The 24,965-nt window shown below is 31.4% G+C and overlaps 2 protein-coding genes across 24 annotated transcripts; both read right to left on the minus strand.

Annotated features, from left to right (window-relative positions):
• Positions 1-1,091: 1,091 nt before the first annotated feature.
• On the minus strand, positions 1,092-13,092 carry LOC115953509 (disease resistance protein RRS1-like). 23 transcript variants are annotated; one of them, XM_031071219.1, is made up of 11 exons: positions 12,721-13,092; positions 9,388-10,493; positions 8,943-9,212; positions 8,067-8,822; positions 7,014-7,956; positions 6,479-6,697; positions 4,995-5,027; positions 3,771-4,082; positions 2,760-2,946; positions 2,525-2,651; positions 1,092-1,423 (listed from the first exon to the last, which is right to left on the minus strand). In XM_031071219.1, the coding sequence occupies exons 3-5, from the start codon at positions 9,186-9,188 to the stop codon at positions 7,183-7,185; spliced, it is 1,776 nt and encodes a 591-aa protein (XP_030927079.1). In that variant the 5' UTR covers positions 9,189-9,212; positions 9,388-10,493; positions 12,721-13,092; the 3' UTR covers positions 1,092-1,423; positions 2,525-2,651; positions 2,760-2,946; positions 3,771-4,082; positions 4,995-5,027; positions 6,479-6,697; positions 7,014-7,182. The 23 variants fall into 23 exon arrangements, with proteins under 23 accessions (XP_030927079.1, XP_030927074.1, XP_030927078.1 ...); XM_031071214.1 differs by having other exon boundaries at positions 3,771-4,782; XM_031071218.1 differs by having other exon boundaries at positions 3,771-4,088; positions 4,995-5,068.
• LOC115952045 (TMV resistance protein N-like) lies at positions 9,716-23,344 on the minus strand. Its single transcript, XM_031069138.1, has 2 exons — positions 23,184-23,344; positions 9,716-10,493 (listed from the first exon to the last, which is right to left on the minus strand). The coding sequence occupies exons 1-2, from the start codon at positions 23,342-23,344 to the stop codon at positions 9,716-9,718; spliced, it is 939 nt and encodes a 312-aa protein (XP_030924998.1).
• Positions 23,345-24,965: the final 1,621 nt, after the last annotated feature.

Genomic DNA, 24,965 nt, shown 5'->3' on the forward strand with positions numbered 1-24,965 from the left:
GGGGTCTTTTTGCAATTCACTCAAAACCCAAGAGGTCTTTTTGCAATTCACTCAAAACCCAAGAGGTCTTTTTGCAATCTGGCCTTAGTTTTTACATTTTCACTTTAGGGATTATATTTATAGGGCAGGGGCTGAGATATCAGACATGACAACAACCATCATGACCCATTATCCCAAGAAGAGATAATGGGAGTGTGTGAGAAAGAGAGAAGGAATTAGAATTGATCAAGCATTTGAATACGGATTGTGATTTAGCATCAATAGTAAAGAAATTCATTGTATTGAGTTATAATGACATTTCTTCATTTTTAACCCACTACAGAAAACAATTGGACCATTTATCAGTTGAGCTTACAATATATTGAATTTGATAGTAATGGCTGCCCCTATATATTGGATAAGGATTGAAATAGGAATAAATAAGCCAACCAACATAACTGCAAAGAAGCATGAAAGAAAAGACAACTAGAATATGAGTATTCTCTGTGACAAAAAATTATACTCATATTGCTCTTTGCCACCTATCCCTTTTATAAGTTTGCATTAACAAATTGCAAACTTATAGAAAGGGATAGGTGGCAAAGAGAAATAGATGATACATAGAATCTGCTCCTTTATGAAGATGTGGTATGAGGATATTTGAGTGTGACGCTCTTGTGTGCATTCTAAGAAAATCAGGCCAACACAATTTGAAGTACTCCACTCACAATTTTCTTTCTTTTTTAGAAGAACTCTACTCACAATTGATTCCTGTAGAAATTTAAAAAATAGTAACTTCAACATAGATTTTGTATCCTTTTTTTTTATTTTTTATAATCTATAAGTGAACCTGAACATAGACTTTCATAGTGTCTCCCAGTGCAAAGAGATCAGAAGTTACAATGATGTATAAAGTTCTAGTTCCAGATTGCAAGCATTTTCTTTTCACTTTTTTCTGTTGCTTGTTCTTTCTGGGCATTTTATGGAGGGATTTGGGAAATGCTGTTAGAGAAGGGCCATATGCATCAAGCTAAACAAAGAAACTAGTGTCTTACATGTTGACCCTCATTTCATTAACCTAGTCTATCAATCATCATAGGTTACAATACATGTTTTACAAAAGCAGGCAAATAACATTAGTACCCAAAATAACTACACTAGGTCATTCAATGCCAATAAGTTGATCAGTTCCTTCGATTACATATATATTTTGACATGTACCCCTTGTTTTACCAGCTCTTCCAAATTGGCAATTAGCTATGTTGATTATTATCAACTTAAGACACAACTAATTGACTATAAACACTTAAAAGATTGTCAAGCAGATTAACATTGTTCAACATGATCCAATGTATGAGACAGCTACCTACTTCTAAAGTTCCAAGTGTCAACACTCTTCAAGTCTAAACATCTCTTCCATCCACCAAGTCAACCTTGTTATATCCTGGAGCAAGAAAATATCTGGGTAAACCTCAAATCTATGAAAAAAAATCTTCATTATAAAAATTCTGACTTTTCTTGAACAATCCAAAATATTAGATTTTACAATTCATATTGCAGGCCAGTATCTTAGTTGTGTTTTGCCCCAGTTCTTATGTTGACCAACATTGCATTATTTTCATGACCCTCATACATAGAAGATAACAATTCTACCCTATATTTTTGTGCTTTTGATCCAGAAAATCATATTTGGTATTTTTCCATCTTGTCGTCAAAGAAGAACCTTCTTTTTCCCTTGCATTAGCATCAAGTATACAGACAATTGAACGTTCTAATTCCTCCACTACTCAACATCCCCTACTTGATAGGTCTAGATTTTATATTAATTCAGAGGCTTTAACAATTTCTGGATCAATTTATTTTCTAAAATAAGACAAGATTTTAAAATGGCTCTATTTAATGGAATGTGTGCTATTTCTAAATAAATAGTAATATATTTTTGTACACACAGACAAACACACACACACACACTCAACTTTTGTGAGAAAATAAAAGCATCATTTTGTTCTCTACCATTTGTATTTCAATTAACCAAGCCAATTAACCAATCCTCTCTATTGTAATCACACTGCAAGATTACAACACAGAACTAAACAATTTGTGTTGCAGTCAAGCCTACCAAATTCAGAAGAGGAAAAAAAGTAGAACAACCCTGAAGAGGTTTTGCTATGGAAGCACTGTGCTGAATAGAGGCATAAGTAAACAACTGATTCAGAGAACAAAACCCAATTCATATTCAAGTATTTGATTTTTCTGACAACATTAAAATTAAAAACAAAATTTCTACCAAGTTTATAATGATGTGTAAATGGATAAAGCGTAAGTCAAAATCCACCACAAGTAAATTACTGTCAAATAATGTGTTAGAAGGGAGAAAAGGTGGCTTTTATCTTCTTGGGTTGAAGTTTATAATCATAAGCCCAAACCCACCTAAAAAGCTACATTAACTAGAATGGACATACAGTTAATCTTTTAAAGAATTTATTTTTCTATTGATACAACAAAAAGGGCTGGTACAACGAAGAACCCTAGCCTCAGTTAATACCTGTTATGAACAGCAAATAACACTTACATCCCCTGCTTCAGCCAGTCAGAAGTGTCTTCCATTATCACTTCTAATCTTCAAGGTAGCCTTCTCTTCTTCAGCAAATAACACTTGCATCCTGCAATATCTGACTTGCAATCAAGAGGACAAGTTAAGACAATCCTTTAGGCTTGGCTCTCAGAAAAAAAAATAATTTGATTGCCAAATATCTTAGCAGTCTTTTTCTTTTCCGTACCTGCGATTTGACCACGAAAGCTGGCATGCCACCCCGGCCACCTCTCCATCTCGGAAGAAGCTTACCAAAACCCTTTAGCGGTGATCACCAATTGTAAGCTATCAGGAGCTGCGCACACTCTTAACAGGCCTCTTTGGTCTTTCATCATGAGGTTGCAAAGCCTGAGTTGTTCAAAAGCACTGAGTACCTATAAAACAGAGACATAGAGAGCATTAGGACAGATTGCGTAGAGCTTTCTATCCTTTTTTGTTTATTTTTTATTTTTATTTTTTGCAATTTATAAGTAAAGAGCGCTTAAGTAAAACACTCTTTAGACAGTGCATTACAACTTTCTGTCATCTAGGGTTACAGCAACCAGCAAGCTTCCCAATTCCTCCTCAATACTCACATATGTTTTAGACTACACATGGCCTCTCCTCAACTACTCCTTGATGGTTCTCTGAACTTTTTGAGTACATGTTGGGGCTTACAAAGTTGCATAATTTTTATTTTTCTATGATAAGATTTAGAAACTCCTAAGCTGGATGTTGCATATTCCCAATCACAATCAATCCAAAGGGCATTATTGTTGATCTATAATTTTATATCCAAACAACTTGATCTGTCATTCCAACATTCATTACCATAAATGAAGTACAAATCAGAACCTTTCTTTGTATTCAACTCCATCAGGACTCTCATTCAAAATGTCATTATTTAATGAGAGCTACTAAAAAATTATCCCGTTCAATGATAAATATGAATTGTGTTCAACAACCTATGTTACCTACTAAAATTTTATTTACTTCAAGATGACAGTGTTAACAACCTATGTTACTCACTACCTAGTACATTTTATTTACTTCATGACGACAGTGTTTACATCATTTCATCAAGGGAAAAAATATATGTGAAAAAGGAAAAGTGTGCATTGCACATCTGTGCTGTGGGGTGCTCTTTAATGACAGCTAGAGGAAATGAAACAGGAAAATCCTTTATCCTAGCAACATTACTGATGAGAAAGCATGGCACCTTGATATAAGTTATCCAAAGATATCATCGGTGGTCACTGTTTGGCAAATTTCATCACCAGTGAAGCCATTCTGACTGGGGAGATCCTTTATTTCCATGTAATCTTCATTAAGCTTAAATTTTGATCTTCTAGTACATCTTTACCACCCATAATGCCAAATCTTCTACTGCATGATGCAACCATCCAGGTCGAAGCTTGAGCATTGCATGTAGGACCAATCTTATTCCATCTGTGCAATTGCTCTAATTCAAGGTTAATATAATAACAGTCCATGAGAATCACTACTAGCAAATATTGGTCATCCTCTTCACCTACAACTTCAAAATAACTCCCATTACATGCAAGAATTTATTCTAAAGGGCACCAAAGCAAAATTGGAACAATTATATTGTTTCATACAGTTAACAAAATCAATCTCCAACATTACTTGAAATGGGGAGATTTCAGAGTTTTTATACAACACTTGCAGGAAAACTAAATGCAGTAATTGCATTATCGTAAAATTAAAACTTATGACAACACTAATTATTCAAAGTTTTTACATTGACTTATGCTAGTGTAGTTTTTCGCATGGCCTTCATCGATAATTATGCAGATGGTCATAAATTATATATCAAGTCATAAATTGAATGTACCAATCCTTTCAACATGTAGGTAGTATTGAGAGAGAGAGAGAGAGAGATCATCAGTCCCAGCTCATAGTCCTCAATGTCCGGTGAGTGACTTTAGTAATTTTTCCTTTCATTGGTGTTGCCATTTCCACAAATCAAAAACAAAAATTTGAAATTTGGGAGAGTTATATTATGGTATGTTTATTCATGAGATCTTAATTTGAAACTTATGAGAGTCATATGAAATTTTACACCTTCAAAAGAACTCTAAAAAGGAGTAAATATGGGGAAAATCTCACCAAATGCTACAGCCTGTTATAGGCTTGTGAAAAGAAAATCTCATTGGCACCATTACACGCAACCAATATCTTGAACCACTTGGTTATACCCCCAACAGAAGCTGGATTTCCATTAATCAAGCAGAAATAAGCATAATTATCAGTTCTACGACATCAGACTTTGGATAGTAATGGCAGAAAATGACACGATGCAACTGAAAGAATGTTGATAGAGTAAGTTAAGGAACAACACAATGAAATATGAATATATAAGCAGGCAATAATATTCTTTGAATTATTTGGGAAGCACTCAATTCTGAAACAAGAAATATACCAATCATCAAATTGGGGTCTTCATTGTTGAAATCTGCATTGCATGAAGAAATTCTGCATCTTCATTAGAAACCCCTTCAACATTTATAACAACAATTTGTAACAACTCAGAACAGATTAATTTCTGTGAGACCAAGCATCAGGATGCACCTGGATTTTTGTATTATATATAAGTAGTGCAATAGAACAACAAAATAATCTAAAGATACAAGAATGGATAAATGGCAATTCACCTTGGTATAAGAATCCTAGACATAATCTCAGTGGTTACCATTTCTCCTGTTTCATCCCAAGATAACCCACTCTATTGAAGAACTTTTATGTCATTATATTGCATTCTCAAATGTTTGTATCTATGCCTGAGAGCATCTTGACCATTTCAGTCCCGTTGAACATCTTGACCATTCAGTCCAAGCTTTGGCAACGAGTCCATGACAAATCAATGAGGTAATGATCCATTGTTGATGTCGAGCTCATTCTCAGATATTCACTATCGGGAATGATAAATCTATTGGGTCCCAGTAAAGTAAAGAGAACTTTGAAATGTTTTGATGAATTTGCAAAGCCAAATACCAGTCCAATCAATCATGAATTTGCAAAGCCAAATACCCTGTACTCATTTTGCAAAGCCAAATACCCTGTACCAATGCACTTAACTTGCTGGGACAAGGCTATCATTATAACACCTAACTGGTGATTAGCTTTTATTCATTAAAAGCAAATGATACTTCTGGAAATACACATCACCAAATGCTAAAACATAACCAATATAATTTAAATTAGTCATACTGCCTTTGGATCTTATCTAGTTAATAAAGCTACAAATTTAAAAAATTACAATTACTTCCAGAAACAATCAAAAAGGAAAAAAGACTATCAAGACCAGTCCAATCATTCATGAATTTGCAAAGCCAAAAACCCTGTACTCATTTCTCTATAACACTTTTCTTTTACCTTTTTTTTTTTTTTTTTATGTTATTGAGCCGCAGGATTAAAAGTGTTAATTTTTCCCATAATAAAGACAAGTTTGCAAAACATGTATTATCATTAGGTACTAGTTATGTCATAATTGGCTTAGGTTACAATAAACTATAAACATATTACTGATCCTTGTGCAAATCAGACCACGGTTGACTGGCCACTAGTATATAGATTTTGGAGATGCTAAAAGGCCATATTTCTTCAAAATATATTAAACTCTTGTGGAAAAAGAGTCCATCTATGTTTGACATGACTCATAATAAGAGATGGGGGGGGGGGGGGTGGGGGGTGGTGGGGGGGTGTTTGGTAGCTTATGAGTTATGACTCTATCTTGTATGTTTTAAGCATGCTTTCTAGAATAATAATATTAAATAAATAAATAAATCTTTTGCATAACCAAATTTAATTATCACTACCCACAGCAGGATCAATATAAGCATAATACTAATATCAATATTTCAATGCCAACGAGAATGCAAAATATGACATGATATAAAAACACACCTATATTCAATTCTTGAATAGCATGATATAACCAATATCCACCAAAGAAAGGGTCTAGCAATGAGTTCTAAGGAAAACATCTTAAACAGAAAATTTTTTCTTTCGCTCTCTTTTTAATCACAATGATCCTCCCGGGTGTGCCAATCATTAACATTTTCTATAAATTTCACCAATGCCGCTGCCTTGTTCATCATCAATGGTCCTCCAGGGTGTGCCAACCTGTAAGTTTTTAAATAATTAAATCAAATTCCCGAATTAAATTTTTATTTTTATTTTACTACTTTTCGGGTAGAGAGGAAAAAAAAGGGAGATGGCCTGATAGTCCCCTGTGCTCCACATACATTGACTTCAAGCTATTGACCATATTAAAGAAAGCAAATCATACCAAAAACAGAATTGTTGCACCTCAACGATTAAGCAATCAAAGAAATTATAACCAGTGAGGTATGTTCTGAATGTTTCAATGTAATAACAACCGCAAGAGATATCGGACAAAGACATACAAAGGAAAACAGTTTCAATGTAATAACAGTACCTTGCCATGTTTCTTCGAAATTTGATCAAGAGGTTCTCCTTTTCTTTGACTGTGGATACTGATCACCAATGGTTGAGTCAAATTCCAAACCCAAGTCAGCCCCATTTTTCACATCCATTGAAAGCCCTGTATTAGAAACCGTGGATGACCCGCCACCATTCATAGCACTTTAGATAATCCGACTTTCCAAATTGCTCGAATGCACTGAAACTGGTCCTGCTGAATATGTGGAGCCAACCTCCTTGGTACACCGACAACGGGTTTGAGCTCCACACAAACATTTGCGGCTCCTTGCTAATAAGGGCCTGTTTTTGTAGCTGATTTTTGTTGCTTTTAGTAATGGTTGAAGAGAAGTACTTGGGGTTGGCCACAGGGTACTACGGTACGGTCTACGCAGGATAAAATTTGGACCTTTGAGAAGAGATGGTCTAAGCCGTTGGTGCACATTTCTCTTTGAAATTCGACGGCCTCGGGGACAAATGCATTGTACATGGACTCCTATCCATTTAATATTAGGAGAATTTTTGTATAGAGGAAGAGGAAAGGTTTCACAGAAGATCTCAACAAGATTCTGATCACCAAGATTGAAGCCCTCAAATAGTTTCTGCAATGAGCTACGAAATAAACACGCGACCTCAAAACAAAAGCCATCAATGATTATGTTTTCGGTCGTTCGTTTACTACCATTGATGGAAATGATGGCATGATAATAAAAACTCGAATAATAATATTGTTCAAAAGCAACAAAGAGAGCAATTGTTGGAAATTCCGGACCAATTAAGAATGATATTAAATTTCCATTCTTTTGATGGTTGAAACAACTTGCAAATGGGAAAGCACTTGAACGGGATATTGTAGTAGATGAGGGAATACCCATTAACATGTGGCTTGTCACACCTAAACATGGTTGTAGATTTGGTGGACCTCCTATCAATTTTCGAAGCTGCATGCAAGTAACGAATTCATCAGATTACATCTTCGCAAATCAAGTCATGTAGTTTTTGGAAGGTAACAGAAACTGTTTCTAAATTAGTTTAAGTTTAAGAGAGATACCCGATGAATGATTGATATTGAACCCAGCGAAGGAAGCCAATTTGATAGCTTTAAATATCTTAAACTTCGTGGAAGCCTAGGAATTTTCCGAAGCTCGTTGCCAAGTCCAATATGAAGCGAATGTAATCTCTCACATCTGCTTATGCTTTCTGGGAGGGTAACAGATTTGCAATAGTAGATGTCTAATGTTTCCAATGTGACGGGGCAACAATAATTCAAAATAAAATCAAATTCTGATGGATTAGAAAAGAAATAAAGACCTAGGTTTTTCAAGCTTGGAAAAACATATTTGGAAAAGCCTCCCAGAGAATTGCACAGTGGCTGCCTATCAATCTCCACGTCCTTTGCAAATATGAAATTGCCAGAAAGATGGAGTGTCTCTATATGTTGTAAATTATAGATGCTACCTGGAAGATGACAAGACCGAGTTGAGTCTCCACTCGTTCCAATATGCAACTCCCTAAGCCCAATCAAATTCCCAAATGACAGATTTTGACAGCTTAATTTTAAGAAAGGCGGACTAAGATGTTTTGACACTTGACTGGTCGGAGGAGTTCGAAGGCTAAAGTAAAGCCCAAAGTTGCCCCCCACTACAAGCCTATCAAGACGCCCCACGGAGGTTTTAATCTCAACTAAATTATTACAGCAACTAAGATCCAATTTCTTTATGTTTGGAAACATTGATAAGTCAGGTATTTTCCTAATCAATGGACAACGACTGAAGTCCACATGTGTCACGAATTCAAATGCACGAATCTGTTGAAGAAAAAAAAATTCGAAGTTTAGAATATGTTTTAATCTTTAAAGAAGTATTTATTAAAAAATAAAAACTTTAAAAATATATAATAATTTACAGATAAATACTAATGACCGTACCTGCATTAATGGTTCCACTATTCGGTTACGAGGCATTCTGAGCACAACTAGTTTTTTAGGACAAAAACTGGATGGCAATGAAGAAGAAGGATATGTATCCCAATCAAGCAGTCTTAATCCATTGGGAAGATATTCAAGACCTCCAAGGAAATGCACATTATGAATTATTAGGAATCTCAGATTTTTCATATTACGAAATATTTGTGCCTCTAATTGCACCGTTGTTGATTTAGGCGACCGTAACATTATGCCTCAAATTTTATCCGATCCCTAATTGAATAAATGGGTAAGTAAATCACCAAAAAAGAAATAACAATTATTAAATTTTAAACAAAAACCACATTGAGAATTTTGAATTTTCTTCCACATTAAAAGGGATAAAAAGAAAATGTGATTACGACTTTCAAGTGAGAAAAATGGAGAAAATGAATCAAAACAACTTTACCATGTTTTCAATTAGTACATCAAGAGCTTCCTCATAATTCCATAGTCTGTTACGTTGTCCCAGGTTTCCTTGTGATTCTTGTCGAACAATTTCCCTACCCATTTGTTGTAGCAAGTCATGCATCCATAATGTATTCCCTTCTTTAGTCATAAGACATTTCTCAATAAGTTTTTTAATACCTGATTTTGGGTATAAATCGCAAGCGCCTAGTATATCTACAACCTCATCATAATTGTATCCCTTGAAGAAACATGCAATATCAAGGAAAATATGTTGTTCGATTTCGTCTAATCCATCATAACTTATTTGTAGTATTTTTTGAATATCTCTACTGGGAATTTTTTTCATACTTATTTAAGGCACTTTCCCATTCAAGTTCAGTTCTTCCATACAAATCAACACCCATTACTACTAGAGCTAGTGGAAGGCCTTGAGCATAGCATATAACTTGGTTCACAAGTTTCAAATAATTTTCACTTGGTTTGTCGCTTCGAAAGGCGTGCTTGCTAAAGAGTTCAATAGCTTCATTTCTATTTAATTCCTTAACTCGATAGGTTGAGACACCATTTCCAAGAGTGTCTAGCAAGCGTTTATCTCTTGTTGTCATAATTATTCTACTACCAGAAGCAAACCAATCACATTTTCCAAGCAATTTTTCTATCTGATCTGAATTATCCACGTCATCAAGAATGATAAGAACCCTCTTTGAGCAAAGACTTTCAATTATCATGTTGGTTCCTCTAGATATGTTATGCACCTTCAAATTCCTACTCTTTAACATCTCAGAAAGAAGTGTCTCTTGTAAGTGAATTATGCCTTTTGTTATTGACTTCTCTCTAACATTCTCTAGAAAAATTTTTGCTTTGAAATGATATGAAGTTCTATTATAAATAGCTTTTGCAATTGTAGTTTTGCCTACTCCACCAAGGCCATAAATCCCTAATATTCTAATATCATCATTTGATTCAATATTTAAAGATTTTAGAACATCCTCTACTCGAGAATTTATTCCAACTGGATACTTAGAAACCGATAATGGCATCTTATTTAAAATAGACTTTGAGATATCTTCAACAATGCTTTGGACAAGTTCAGAGTCATCGCGGCTGCCATTCACAAACCATTTAACACATGTAAAAAGTTAGATTATATAAACGAAATAAGAGCGTGAGCTAAAATCATAATTGAAGTATTTCTAAATAATCCTTCTCATAAAATAAAATAAAATAAAAAGGCATTGCTAAATAAATTAAGCGGCATGTAAATCATGGATTAAAAAAAAATTACTTTATTCACTTTTTGTGTGTAGCAAATTAGCTTTTGACACGAAGTTGCATAAAAAGTCAAGTTAGAGGAGGATTATTATATTTGAATCCCATTATATTATTATTATTATTATTATTATTATAGCCAAAGCTAAAATTCAATTAAATTCAAAATTGGAGTTTAATTTTGTGCCACATGTTTCATCTAATTTTTAAATTTGTGTGTTAAGTGAATTATTTGAGTACAAAAATGAAAGAGTCTAAATTCAATTAGATTCTAAAGTCAATTTTAATTGGAGTTCAATTTTACGCCATGTGTCCCATCTAATTTTTTTAATTTTTGTGGTAAGTGAATTATTAGGTGGAAAACCAAAGTGTCTAAATCCAATTGGATTATATATATATATATAGAATTTCATGGCTTAAAAAATGTGTAAGTTGTAATTCTTACCCCCAAGTTTAATTTAATTTAAACTTATATATACGTGTAATTGTAATTGTTTTCAAATGTACATGTATATATGTATAGAATTACACAGTAGTATAAATTAAAAGTTAAAAATTAGAGAAAATCCAATTAGATTTCAATTAAATTCTCAATTTTGCACCACTAGACCCATCCAATTTTTAATTTTTGTATCAAGTGAATTATTGAGTGTAAAAATCGAAAAATCCAAATCTAATTAGATTTCAATTGGAATCCAATTTTTCGCCACATGTTCATTTAATTTTTTAATTTTTGTGAAATGTGAATTACTGGGTGTAAAAACTAAAAAATCTAAATTCAATTAAATTATAATGTATATATATATATATAGTAAGAAATCATTACATATTTTAGAAATATATGGTTTAAAAAAAATATAAACTAATACCATGTATAATTTTAACCTCTTCTAAAAAAAAGTATAATTTAAACCATGTAATTGTGATTTTTTTTCAAAACAAAATTTAACTACAAAATTGGTTTTAGCCTTACATATTTTGAAAATTTAACCATTAAATTGTATATTATTTGCGTTCTTAATACACATATCAAATTTTATATCAATTAAATATTTACTATATAATCTATAAGTTTATATTTTATACATAATTTTAAACTACAAAAACTTATAATTTAAATAATTTATTAATGAGATAGTTATTAATCTTTAATTTTCTAGGAATTTTACAAGTATGGAGAATACAAGATAAAGATATAATCCAATAGTAAATTTGTCAAAATTCACCTCTAATAAAAAAATATTAAGTAAAATTACAGACTTAATTTATAACCAATTTTGTAACTAAATTTTGTTATTGTTTTTAATTGTACTCGGTTACACACTAACTATTTTAAAATACTAATGAATTAAGTTTTCTTTTAAATTTTTCTATATAATATGCGGCATAAATTCCTAATTAATAATTGATAAGATAATATAATATTAAGTTCTTTTATTTCCATCTTTATTACTATAATAACAAGATATGGAAAAGAAAAGAATACTTTCATAATTTGGTAAAATTATATAATAATAAAAATAATATCAAGCAATTAATGGTAGTCCTAATTTAATAATATATATTATTAAAAATATATATTTTGTCTCATCCAATTTTTAATTTTGTACCAAGTGAATTATTGAGTGTAAAAATCAAAAAGTCTTAATCTAATTAGATTCTAAATTAGATTTTAATTGAAGTCCAATTTTACACATGTCCATCTAATTTTTTTAATTTTTATGATAAGTGAATTATTGAGTGTAAAAACTGAAAAATATAAATCCAATTAAATTATAAATTATACGTGTGTATATATATTTATATATAAAATAAGAAATCATTAGTATGGTTTAAAAAATGTATAAATTAATATTATGTATAATTTTTACTTCTACTAAAAAAAGGTAAAATTTGAATGTATTTGTTATTATTTTTAATTGTACGGATTACACACCAGTAAACTTTAATAATGATCACAAAAACAATTAAAACTTTTTAAGAACTTGCATATAAAAAAGTAAAAACAAAAATAAAAACTCCTTAAGAACAACTAAAACAAGAGTAATCACTAAGTAAATACCTATTTTTGGAGTCCCAACCAGAGAGATTGGCTGCTTCACATAGAGCTGTCCTCCACATTTGTATCTTTTTTTTATCATTAAATTTTTGTTCATGCATAGTTAATGCTTCCCCAAACTTTCCTTCTTGCTTACGAACTTCTGATGGATCCACTCTGTAAAAAACCGGTCGCACTGATTGCTTATTTGTTCTACACTCAACAATCTTAACAAGCTCTTCCAAACACCAAGTAGAGAATGCATAGTTTTTAGAAAATACGATTATTGATGTGGTTGAGCTCTCAATAGTTTTGAGAAGTTCTACAGAAATTTCTTCTCCCCTAGGGAGATCATTATCGATGAAGGTGTGAATACCTCTCTGACACAAAGCCGTATACAAAATTACAAATGGCTTATAAAACTATGCCGGGTATCTTCACCTCTAAAACTCAAGAAGACATAAAAGGTTTTGGGTTGGTGGGTCAAACAAGAAGACAAGGCCATTGGGATTTAAGAGTAGAAAGATGAGAAGATCTGTAGGAAGGAGAAGGAGAGCTGGGATTTACGAATAGACAGATGAGAAGATCTGAAGGGAGGAGAAGGGGAGCTGTGGAAGGGTTTGTCAATATAATTGAAGTAAGTGAAAAAGGAATTAGGAAGAGGGTGACTGAATGCTAGCAAGGGGAGACTCTAATATAGTCCTAAGACCATCATCAAGTTAAAAGAGGGGAAACCGGAAACCCCAAGTAATGAAGAAAACTTTTTCTGTTCATGTCAGTACCTTGTTTTTTTTTTGGCCTAGTACTTCATGTAACTAAGTAAGTACTTAATCAAGCTGTGAGCATGCATTTACCCGTAGTGGAATTTTTTTTTATTATCTATTTTTCTTGTTAAAATATACAATAAAGGTAGATATCGTTATTCCTAAATATTATTCAATTTAACAACAAATTTATCCAAAAATATTTTACTAAGGGATATCCTTAAGATATTTATTAATAAATATTTTAAAAAAAATTTATAGAAAAATAGCTAATTCTTTTTATAAAATTTTATGAAACGGACTCATCAAAAATCTAAATATTGAAGTTCCGAGAGTGACCCACCCGTTTTCCTTTTTCTGAAAAAGTAACCATCTTTTTTTTTTCTTTTTTGGTATGGAAAAAAAGTAACTATCTTTGGTCACCGCTTGACTAAGACTTGAGATATCATCAAGTGAAGTTTTTCTCTTTCTTACAGATTTCCCCTCTTTTTCCTCGAGATTGCCCAAAGTCACTTCTGCTATGCACACATCATCAGATTTTTCCCCCTCTATTCTCTTGACGTACACTCATTTTTATCGAAATTTATCGAAATTTTCTCCCTCTCTCTCACATGGTCTTGTCATAGATCTACTGCAACAAATAAGCGATCTCTTCGTGTGCGTTTGCATGCTTAATTTACTAATTTATTTTATTATTTAATTTATTTTTATTATTATTTATAAATTTTATTATACTTTTTAATACTACTCATATATTTTATTATTTTATTTCAGTTAATTTTTATTTTTACATATAATACTTTTAGTAAAAAAAATTTTAAATTTAACAACATAATTAGGTTCTAAACAGACTCAAAATCTCCCTTGGAATAAATAAGATGCTGTTATGGTTATATTTAAATAGGAAAATTGAGTCATTTTAAAATAAAATTATATAAATTTTTTATTTTTTTTATTATATATAAATTGATGTGACTGACGTAACATTCACTTTCACGTTAATAATAAAAAGTATGCAACACATGAAACGAGGGTGAGTGAGATTAATGCAAGCAAGAGGAGACTTTGATGTAGTCTTGCTTTTGGTGTGGTCAGTAAACTTTTTAAACTTTTGTTTTTGGAGAATAACTTTTCTTTTTCTTTTTTTGATATAGAGAATCACTACACTTTTACATTGCAATATCATGGAACTTTCTGAGTGAAACCCAAATTGACTCTTTGAAGTGGACATTATTACAACTGTACCTGTCATTGCGGTCACATTTCACATTGTAAAATCTATTCCTCACACGTAAAATAGGCCCTTATAAAAAATTCGACCTTATTGTGAATTCATTTTCTGAGAACAGGAAATAGCTAATTAGATTCAGTCAGTTGAGGTTGAGATAGTAACTTCCACACACTTCCCATTTAATAAATGAAAATATTAAAGTTATAATCTACTTTTATAATAAATGAAAACATTAAAAGTTATTATCTATTTTACTATAAAATATAAACTAATATGATAATAAATGTGATTGATGAATTTTTAAAATATAATAAATGAGCCCTAAAACAATAAATCTAACATTTTTTTAAATGGACCTTGAATCCAACCTTGACCCTGACACAAATTATGGGTAGATCAAAGTAATAGATGTACTATAAAAATAAAAAATAAAAAAATAAAAAAAAAAGAGTAATATATGTAAATTTTTCTTTAAAAATCAAAATATGTAAGACTGCGATTGGATTGGATTGGATCAAGTTAGTTTTACGGCCACCCATAGTCCGACCCGATAAAAATCGGGTCTGCTAGAGAAGAACCCGACCCAACTCGAAATTTCGAGTCTTGGGTCCGGTTGGGTTTCTCTCTCTCCTTTATTTTTAATTTTAAATGTGGTGGTCAGGTCAGGTTAAGATTCTTCCACTTGATTCTACATTTGAACAGACAAAATTAACAATATCCAAAAATAAGACAAATTTGCAAAGCACTAGTTCAATGGATATGTATGTTTCAATTCATATACTTTTAAGAATGCAAATGTGTTTTTCTAAGAAATTATGGGACTATTTTGGAGATCACAAGCTATAGATTATGCAAAGCTGAATCACAACACGGTTTCCTTCTTCAATTTACTATTATTTGATTAATTTAATTTTTGTGACACATAATGAATGACCAAATTTAAAATAGGATTCAAATTTGAAATTAAGATTTAATCGAGGAAGACAAGACTCAAAAGGTAACTTTAATTTTCAAAAGGTTTGCATTAGGAAAATTTCAAAAGATGGTTATGACTGACAAATAATTTATGAAACATTCTAAGTTAAGAAGAAAAAATATGTTAGGAATAAAGACAAATTTTAGCTACAAAATTGTTTGTAGTCTAAAACTACAACACTACTCAATATGTATTTGGGAAATCTAACTTTTGAATTGCATGTTTTTTATGCTTTTAATACACATGTCAAATTTTGTGTTAATTGAATATTATTTACTATATAATCTATAAGCTCATATTTTATGCATAATTTTAAACTACAAAAACTTGCAATTTAAATAATTTATTGATGACATAACTACTGATCTTTAATTTTCTAGAAATTTTGTAAGCATGGAATATATAAAAAGAAGATGTGATCTGATGATGGATTTGTTAAAATTTACCTTCAATAAAAAGATATTGAATAAGTTTGTATCCTTAGAATACAACTAATTTTGTAGTTAAACTTTATCCCAAGAATAATTATTTTTGGACACCATATTCAGAATATAAAATCATAATTTTTTTTTCTTAAATACATATGTTCTTAAATGAGAAATATTACTCCTTAACTTGCTCGTCTTTTTTACCCTTCTTTGACTGATTACAATGCTTTATACATTGAAGCAAATATCATATATCCTTAAATACATTAATTTCTTTCCATTTAAACAAATTTATTTAGTTTCATTTCCTATTCGTGATAAAGGAAATTTTTGTTTTAATGCATTTTCAACCAAATTTATGGCTTTGGTTTCTAATCTCTACTATAATTAATCTATAGCTTTTTAAATTTCTCTTAATTCTATTTCAAATTATTCTCTCTCTTTTTTTTGGAGGAGGGCCGCGGGGGGGGGGGGGGGGGGGGGGGGAGAGAAGATAGAATATTATTATTGAGTAAAATCCACAAAAATACAACATTAAAGAAATAGTAAGAGTATGAGAAGCTTTCAACAAGGTTTAGAAAGCTTACAAAAGCTAGCACAAGTAAGTAACTAAGGTTAGCATGGCAACAAAACAAAAAATAGTAAATTTTTCTCTTTTTAATTGTTCATGTAAGAATTTTATGAGCTTTATATTCGAAGTTAAAAATCCCAAAACGAATTCAACTAATCGTGGTTGTGAATTTACTGATTAGGGTTTTTTCTAAAAAAATATTAATCGGTCAAGTCAAGTTGACTAAACCCTAACCCAAGATCCGAAATAAACTTGAGTATTTGACCCGAGCCTAACTTGAGCATCCATCAGACCCGCCCAAGATCTTTCAAGTTGAGTGAGCCGGATCTATGCTCAACCCTAGTAATATATGCTTATAAAAAATTATCTTATAAGTCAATTTTATGAATTCCACAGGGATTCCACATGAGTTTCACATGTTAATAGAGAAATCTCATGAGATGCCAAGATGCCTTCTTGACTTAGATATCCAGATTCCAGCTTCTACACAATCCTACAAAACAAAGTTCAAAGAGAGGCCTACACATTTTTAGCTTTTCAAGAAAAGTAGCTATTAGTCTTTCACCAATCCCCCTAATGAATATATCAAAGTTTTTTTTTTCTTTGTTTTCCTTTGTATTTCCTCTCTTGTCCTTTTTCCTTGAGATTTTCCAATATCGATTTTGGGTGTTATTATTATCAAACTACATGTCGCACTCATGACTTCCTATGTGATCCGTGTCGTTTACATAGGAATCAACATTTGTTCCGCATAATACAAGTCCATGAATATAAACTTATGGTTTGGTTAAGTCTGACACATGTCAGACTTATATTGGATAATTAGTAGACTTAGCTAGAAACTGATTTCTGTTTCATAATTCAGTTATTAGTGTTCATTATTAAACGGCATTCATTAATGTCTTCTTCTTTTTTTCTTTTTTGTTGAGAAAACGGCATTCATTAATGTCTGGTATAGGAGTTAGGGAAGCATTGGCACTGATCTCACTATGTATATAAACACTATATAAGCATCCGTAATTCCCTATTTTACTTACCATAATGAGAACACAGCCATAACTTTCACTCTCATTTTATTTCATCTACTTCAATTTCTCTCTCATCCCCAACTTAGTATCACTCAATTTTTCAGATATATATTATAGCTTCCAATCGGACCTCTCTCTCTGTTTTTTGATCGAGCAAAGTGCCATGACAATTTTGGGCCTTATGTCCACGCTTTCTTTGGGATTTCTCTAACATTTTTATTTTTATTGTATATCAATATGCAATTAAAAAAGCAAAAAGAATTAAACTTTGATCCATTTTTCTTGTATATAAAATTGTATGCTTCTCAATCATTCCATTCAGTTATGTGAAAAAATGAATTTTTTTTGTGTCATTAAAAAATCATTTTATCTATTTTATATAATCAATTTTATAATACACTATTCATCTGTTCTTCATTTTAAGATTCATGATGTTAAAATAAAATTTTTTTTCTTTCTCACAAAGAAATTTTTATTTTTTTTTTGCCTTTCTCACAGACAAATCACAAATCAACCCATCACAATAGTTCATTTTCTATGATTGCATTTCAAAAGTGGGGCCGCCCACCACTTCGATAACTAAATTAAATTTTCGATATTTCAAAACATAATCTATTGAGAAATAGTATATCAAAGTCTATGCAAACATGATGAGACTTTTCTAATTAATGTAGTCTTGCTTTTGGCGCGACATGTAACTTTTTAAACTTGGTATCATACTTATGCTGTAATTTTACATTGCAATATTATGGTAGTTTCCGTGTTAAAAGTTGGACCTCATACTCTTAAAGTCAATTCAATATTCATGTATTGAGAACAGTAAATAGTAAATAGCTAGCTTCTTATCAGTATTATTATTATTTTTTATTTTTTTTAAACTTAAAAACTTCTTATTAGTGAGTTTTTTTTTTTTTTTTGAACTAGAAAATTTTATTAAAAAACAAAGAAAATTACAAAGGAGAAAACAAAAGAGCCTCATCTTTAAGAACATTGCTCAGACACGAGGGAGGGGGCAACTGAAGGTGAGTTGAACATTTTTTATTTTTATATTTAGATAGTTACAATAATTGAACTTTAGAATCTCTGGCCTGTTTGGTAGAGTAGTTCAAGCACACATTTTCAGTTTTTAAACAACATTATATACATTTTCATACATTTTTTCACGTACACATATTTCAAAAAATTACAAATAACATTACTCAAACTCCTCTACTAAACTGTAAGACTCTTGGCACTACTTATTGTTGTAACACCTATTCAAGGTGATCATGCATTTACCCATAAAAAAAATAATATTATTTTTAAAGATAAAAACCATAGAATCCTACCTAAGATCATAGTAATGTCTGGGTTTAAATTAACCATAAACCTAAACGAATCAATCAAAAAAAAAATTATGCTTCAAACGTGAATTTTTGAACTATTTTTTATTGTTGGTAACAGATTTATGTACTAATATATATATATATATATATATATATATTTTTTTTTTTTTGTGTGTTAAAAAATATATATATTGGATAGAAAAATAATTTCCAACTGTTTAAACTAAAATGCCCAACAAGAATTTAAACTTTATCTACAAAATACCCTCTTTCACGCAATTCTATAAAGTTCAATGAGAGTTGTACGCGTTTTCTTGAAAGTAGTCATCTTTATTAGTCTTTCCCTTTCCTTCGATTCCCCCAAAACAATCCCGCTACATTACTTAATGGCACATCAATTATAAATGAATCCTGTTAATATGTGTCTTAAGAATACATTAAACTATCTATTTTTAAAAATATTTTATTAAAAATAAAAAAAATTGTCAATATTTTTTTAATTTCTGAAAAAAAAAATTCTAAAATAGTTAGTTATTGTATGTCCTTAGACACACATTATGCTTCAAACGTGAATGCTTGAACTATTTTTTATTGTTGGTAACAGATTTATGTACTAATATATATATAATATATTTTTTTTGGGTTAAAATATATATATTGGGTAGAAAAATAATTTCCAACTGTTTAAACTGAAATGCCCGACAAGAATTTAAACTTTATCTACAAAATACCCTCTTTCACGCAATTCTATAGAGTTTATTGAGAGGTGTACGCGTTTTCTTGAAAGTAGTCATCTTTATTAGTCTTTCACCATTCCCTAGAAATCAACTTTTTCTTTTTCCTACCAATTCCTTCTCTTTTCCTTTTCCTTTCCTTCGATTCCCCCAAAACAATCCCGCTACATTACTTATTAGCATTATGGCACACCAATTATAAATGGATCTGATTAATGTGTATCCTAAGAGTATACATTAAATTATTTATTTTTGTAAATATTTTCTTGAAAATTTAAAAAATTGTCAATATTTTTTCAATTTTCAAAATTTTTTTTCTCAAAATAGTTAGTTATTGTGTGCCCTTAGGACACACATTAACAGAATCCACTATAAATTTGTCATCTACAAAGTGGTGAGTACTTTCAATTTCTACTATATTTCAACTCAATTGGGCCTACCACCAAAAAAAAAAAAGAAGAAGAAGTAAGTAATAGATCAAAGCCATTAAGATTGAGCAGATATGTGATGATGTCTGTACATATGTTCTTTCCTCAAAGCTCCAATGCCAAAATATAACAAAATAAATGTCAAAATTTTTTTTTTTTTTTTTTTGTAATTACTGACATGTAATAGATCAAAGTAATAAATACAAATAAAAAATTATTTTATGACAATACATGTGACCCCCACTAGAGAGAGCTCCGTGTCTCGACTCCGATGAGAAAGATGCCTTCCGAATCCACCCTCCACCGCTCCACGCACTCATCTTCAAAAGTCCAAAAAGAAGGTAAGTGTGGGCTTCTAAAGTTATAATGAATAAAATTGAGAAAGCCAGACAAGGACAAGTCCAGCTAAAGAAATTGGAGATTCCAAGGCTCAAACATATTTTTTATAAGTGACAATTAAAGCGGGCCCAAGCAACAGTTGTTTATGATTTTTATGAATTAAGATCACTGTACAATATTCAGAAGCATGCAAGTCTTTATGAATGAGTTTTACACACGTATACACTTAGGGTCTGTTTGGATAGAACTTATTTTGCTGAAACTGAAAACTGAAAACTAAAAACATTGTAGCAAAATAATTTTTAAATGTGTGAATAGTACCGTGGACCCATTTTTAATGAAAAAGTTTATGAAAAGTGTAATTTGTGGATCCGTAAATAGTGCACATATACACTGTTCACGGTCAAAAGTTGCGGCTACTGTTCATAACAGTGATGAACAGTAGTGTTTTAGCGTCACAAAAAAAAAAAAAAAAAAAAAAAAACTGAAACTTAAACGTGAAACGCAGCGGCTTCAGTGGATCCAAACACACACTTAGATTAAGCTAGAGTAAAATTCTACATTGTATAAAAAAGAAAAAAGAAAAGAACCATGCAAGACAAATCTTAACAGTTCCTTCCACCCATAATTAATTAGATTTCTGAACTAATTTTTAGCTTCTTAAATTTTGTATTTACTCCCATGTTTGCATTTAATATATTATTCGGATCATATACCTACCCAAAAATTTGTCCCTTTTTCACTATAATTATTGTTGCGTCATGACTCTACTTATCAAAAAAATAAATAAATAAATAAATAAATAACTCCTCTTTTGGCCAACTATTGCAAAAAATGGAGTTTATTGTTGTTATAGGCACTGTTCAAAGTTATTTAGCAAAATGAGGGGAGAAACTGAATTTCGGCAACAACGTTGCCGAAATTGTAAGAAAAAGTATGAGAGAGAAGAAAGTTAAGTGATGTGATTGGGAGGGAGAAAAAAATGAATTTTGGTAATCTCTTGTCCTACCCAAGCTCTGCCCGTGAAGTGCCCTAGTGGGAGTGCCCGAATGATTTACCAATTGTGACAACCAAGTTGCCGAAATTGTAGAGAATCAAGGAGAGAGAAAATATGAATTGTGGTAACCAAGTTGCCAAAAATTGGAGGAAAAAAAAGTGGTTGCTAAAATCTAGGGAGGAATTAAAAAAAAAGTGCTATGTCCATAATATTTTTACAACATTTTCACAACAAATCATAGGTGATTAGTAGTTATTAGTTCAAATTTGAATTTAACAGTGAGATTACTTTTTTAATCCAACAATAACAACCAGTAACAACCTGTTATTTAGGATTTGTTGTAAAAATGTTGTAAAACTATCATTTCTAAAAAAAAAAAAAAAAAAAAGTGGCAATTGATTTGTGGCAATGGCATTGCCGAAATAGAGGGGGAAAAATTTGTAGGAATGGATTTGTGGCAATGGCAATGGCATTGCTGACATAGAAGGGAAAAAAAAATTGTGGGAATGAATTTGTGGCAATGGCATTGCTGAAATAGGAGGGAAAAAAAATTTGTTGCAATTGGTTTGTGACAATGGCATTGCCAAAATAGAGGGAAAAAAAATTGTGGCAATGAATTTGTGGCAATGGCGTTGCCGAAATAGGAGGGAAAAAAGAAAATTTTGTTGCAATTGGTTTGTGGCAATGGCATTGCCAAAATAGAAGGAAAAAGAAAAAAAAAAATTTGTTTGATTTTTGGCATTGGCATTGCCAAAATATGAAATTGGAGGGGAGAGAGAGAGCTGTCTGAATAAAAAAAAAAAATACAGTACACATATTCTTATTCTTCAGTAGTTTTTTTGATCTGTTTTGTGCGTATGTCATGTTCCTTCCTTGTATTGTAAGTGAAGAGTCAATCAACCAATCACCTCACATCTTCATCTGATTCTTATTCTCTATTTGGAATATATTCATTGATCATTCCCAATAAAACCACCTATTGATATCACGCCTAAATCTATCTCAGAGATTCTTTTTCGTCTTTTTATTTCTCCTCCCTCGCTGAAGAATTGCATCTCCTCATAAAGTACCCTTGACCGAAGCAGTTTGGTTTGTCTTTTTATTTCGTATTGTAAAAGTATCCTATGAAACAAATAATGATAGATTCAAGTACAATGAGTACATTGATTCTTATTCTTAAAAAAGGTACATAGATTCTTACAATACGAAATGGAAGAAAAAAAAAATGATTGTGTGCACGCTGTAAACCAAAAAAAAAAGTACATAAATTCTTATAGAATAAAAAAATGATTGATGTGCACGCTGTAAACAAAAAAAAAAAAAAAAAAACAAAGAAAGTACATAGATTTTTACAATACAGAAGAAAAAAAAAATAATTAATGTGCACACAATAAACAAAAAAAGTAAAGAAAGTACATAGATTCTTACAATACGGAAGAAAAAATGATTGATGTGCACACTATAAACAAAAAAAAAAAAAAAAAGTAAAGAAAGTACATAGATTTTTAGAGCATTCACAGGAGTGGAGCTAAAAATATAGCTATTTGGCACTACAAAAAATTACTTTATCTATTTTACCTACTCACATGCTGTAGCAGTAGATCTATTTTAGCTTTTAACACAATAAAATAATATATCCACTACAATAAATAACAATTACAACCACCTGCAGCCGCTACCGCCGCCGCCACTGACTCTTCCACTGCCGCCGCCGCAAACTCTTCCACCTCCTCCGCCGCCACCGCCACATGATAAAATAATATAATCTCTACAATAAACAACAATCACAGACATTGCCACCACCGCCATCGCAACTGCCACCGCCATCGCAACCACCACCATAAAAAAATAAAAAATAAAAAAATTTCTCACCAATATTAGATAGTAATAACCTATTACTTAAAATTTATTGCAAAAATATTATGGTAACATTTCTTAATTTTAATTTCTTATTATTCTTTATTTTATTTTTCCCATTATCTTATTTTTTTTCATCCAAATACACATTTCTTTCTTTTCCTTCTCTTCTTTTTTTTTTTTTTTTTTTTTTTTTTCTCTTTGTTTTTCTCCTCCACACACGTACTCCTCTTATCTCATCCACCCTCAGCCACACCTTTTAACTTTCAACCATTTCTTATTTTTTATTGTTTTATCTTTTTGTTACTTTTTCTCCTCATCTCCTTCTCCATTTATTCAACTGTTCTCTCTTTATTTCTCTGTCCAACCAAGCTTTAGTTCCGCTCAACCCAACTAAAGCAATGCCACTAGGTCCACCACCACGCCTCTATCAACCTCTAGTTCATGGTTTTTTTTTTTTTTTTTTTTTTTGGTTCAAAGGAAAAAATTGCAGAAGAAACCATTTTGGCCATGGGTTTTGCCGATGTTTGCTTTTTTTTTCTTTTTTTTTTCCTGTTAGTGGTGGGTTTGACGAGTGTGGGTGTGGTTGGGTTTGTGACTAATGTGGTGGTGGTGGTGGGGCTTGCCGTGGGGGTGGAGATGGTGATTGATATTGGTGGTGGTGGGTTTATTGAGTGTGGGTATGGTTGGATTTGTGACTGATGTGGTAGTGGGGTTGGTGGGGGTTGCCGTGGTCGGAGCTGGTCTGTGGCGGCATGTGTTAGCAGTATGGGTCAGGGGGGCGGCGACGTGAGAGGTTTGAAAGTTGAGAGATTGTGAGAGTTCTGAGAAGAAAAAAAAAAGGAAAAAATAATATTTTAATCCGGCTAGAGGAATAAAAAATTATTATTATTTTTAACTCTCAGTTACAGTGCACATCCATAGATAGATGTGCATTATAGCAATGAAGCTAAAAAAAATAAGTTTAGCTCCACTGCTGTGCGGCTGTTTTTGGTGGAGCTAAAATAGCTATATAGCTATTTAGCTCCACTGCTACAAGTGCTCTTATGTGCACGCTGTACAAAAAAAGTAAATAGATTCTTACAATACGGAAGAAAAAAATGATTGATGTGCACGTTGTATAAAAAAGAAAAAAAAAAACAAAAACAAAAACAAAGAAAGTACATAGATTCTTACAATACGGAAGAAAAAAAAAATGATTGATGTGCACACTGTAAACAAAAAAAATAAAGAAATTGAGATATTTCCAGAGATTCTTTGCAGTGAATATATGTTTATAGTTAAGTAATTTATTTGTATAAGAGTGCCCCATCTGTGTTGTGTTGTATTTGGTCAATTGCGTATCTAATTATATAGTTTAAAAACTAAGAATTTAACTGATATGAAACTTGCATCCTATTTAAACAACAACACTAATGTTACTAAAATTTTCACAGTTCTTGTTTTCTACTATTTTTCCCCTATAAATTCCATCAACCTTCTTCTCCACTCTTATTCCCCTCATAATTCTACCAACCATTTTCAATTCATGCGTGCCATACATTCTACAAACAACTATAAGGAATAACACTTGCAAATATCTATCCGTTCT

This window comes from Quercus lobata, chromosome 7 (assembly GCF_001633185.2).
Source record: "Quercus lobata isolate SW786 chromosome 7, ValleyOak3.0 Primary Assembly, whole genome shotgun sequence".
Taxonomy (NCBI): Eukaryota; Viridiplantae; Streptophyta; class Magnoliopsida; order Fagales; family Fagaceae; genus Quercus; species Quercus lobata.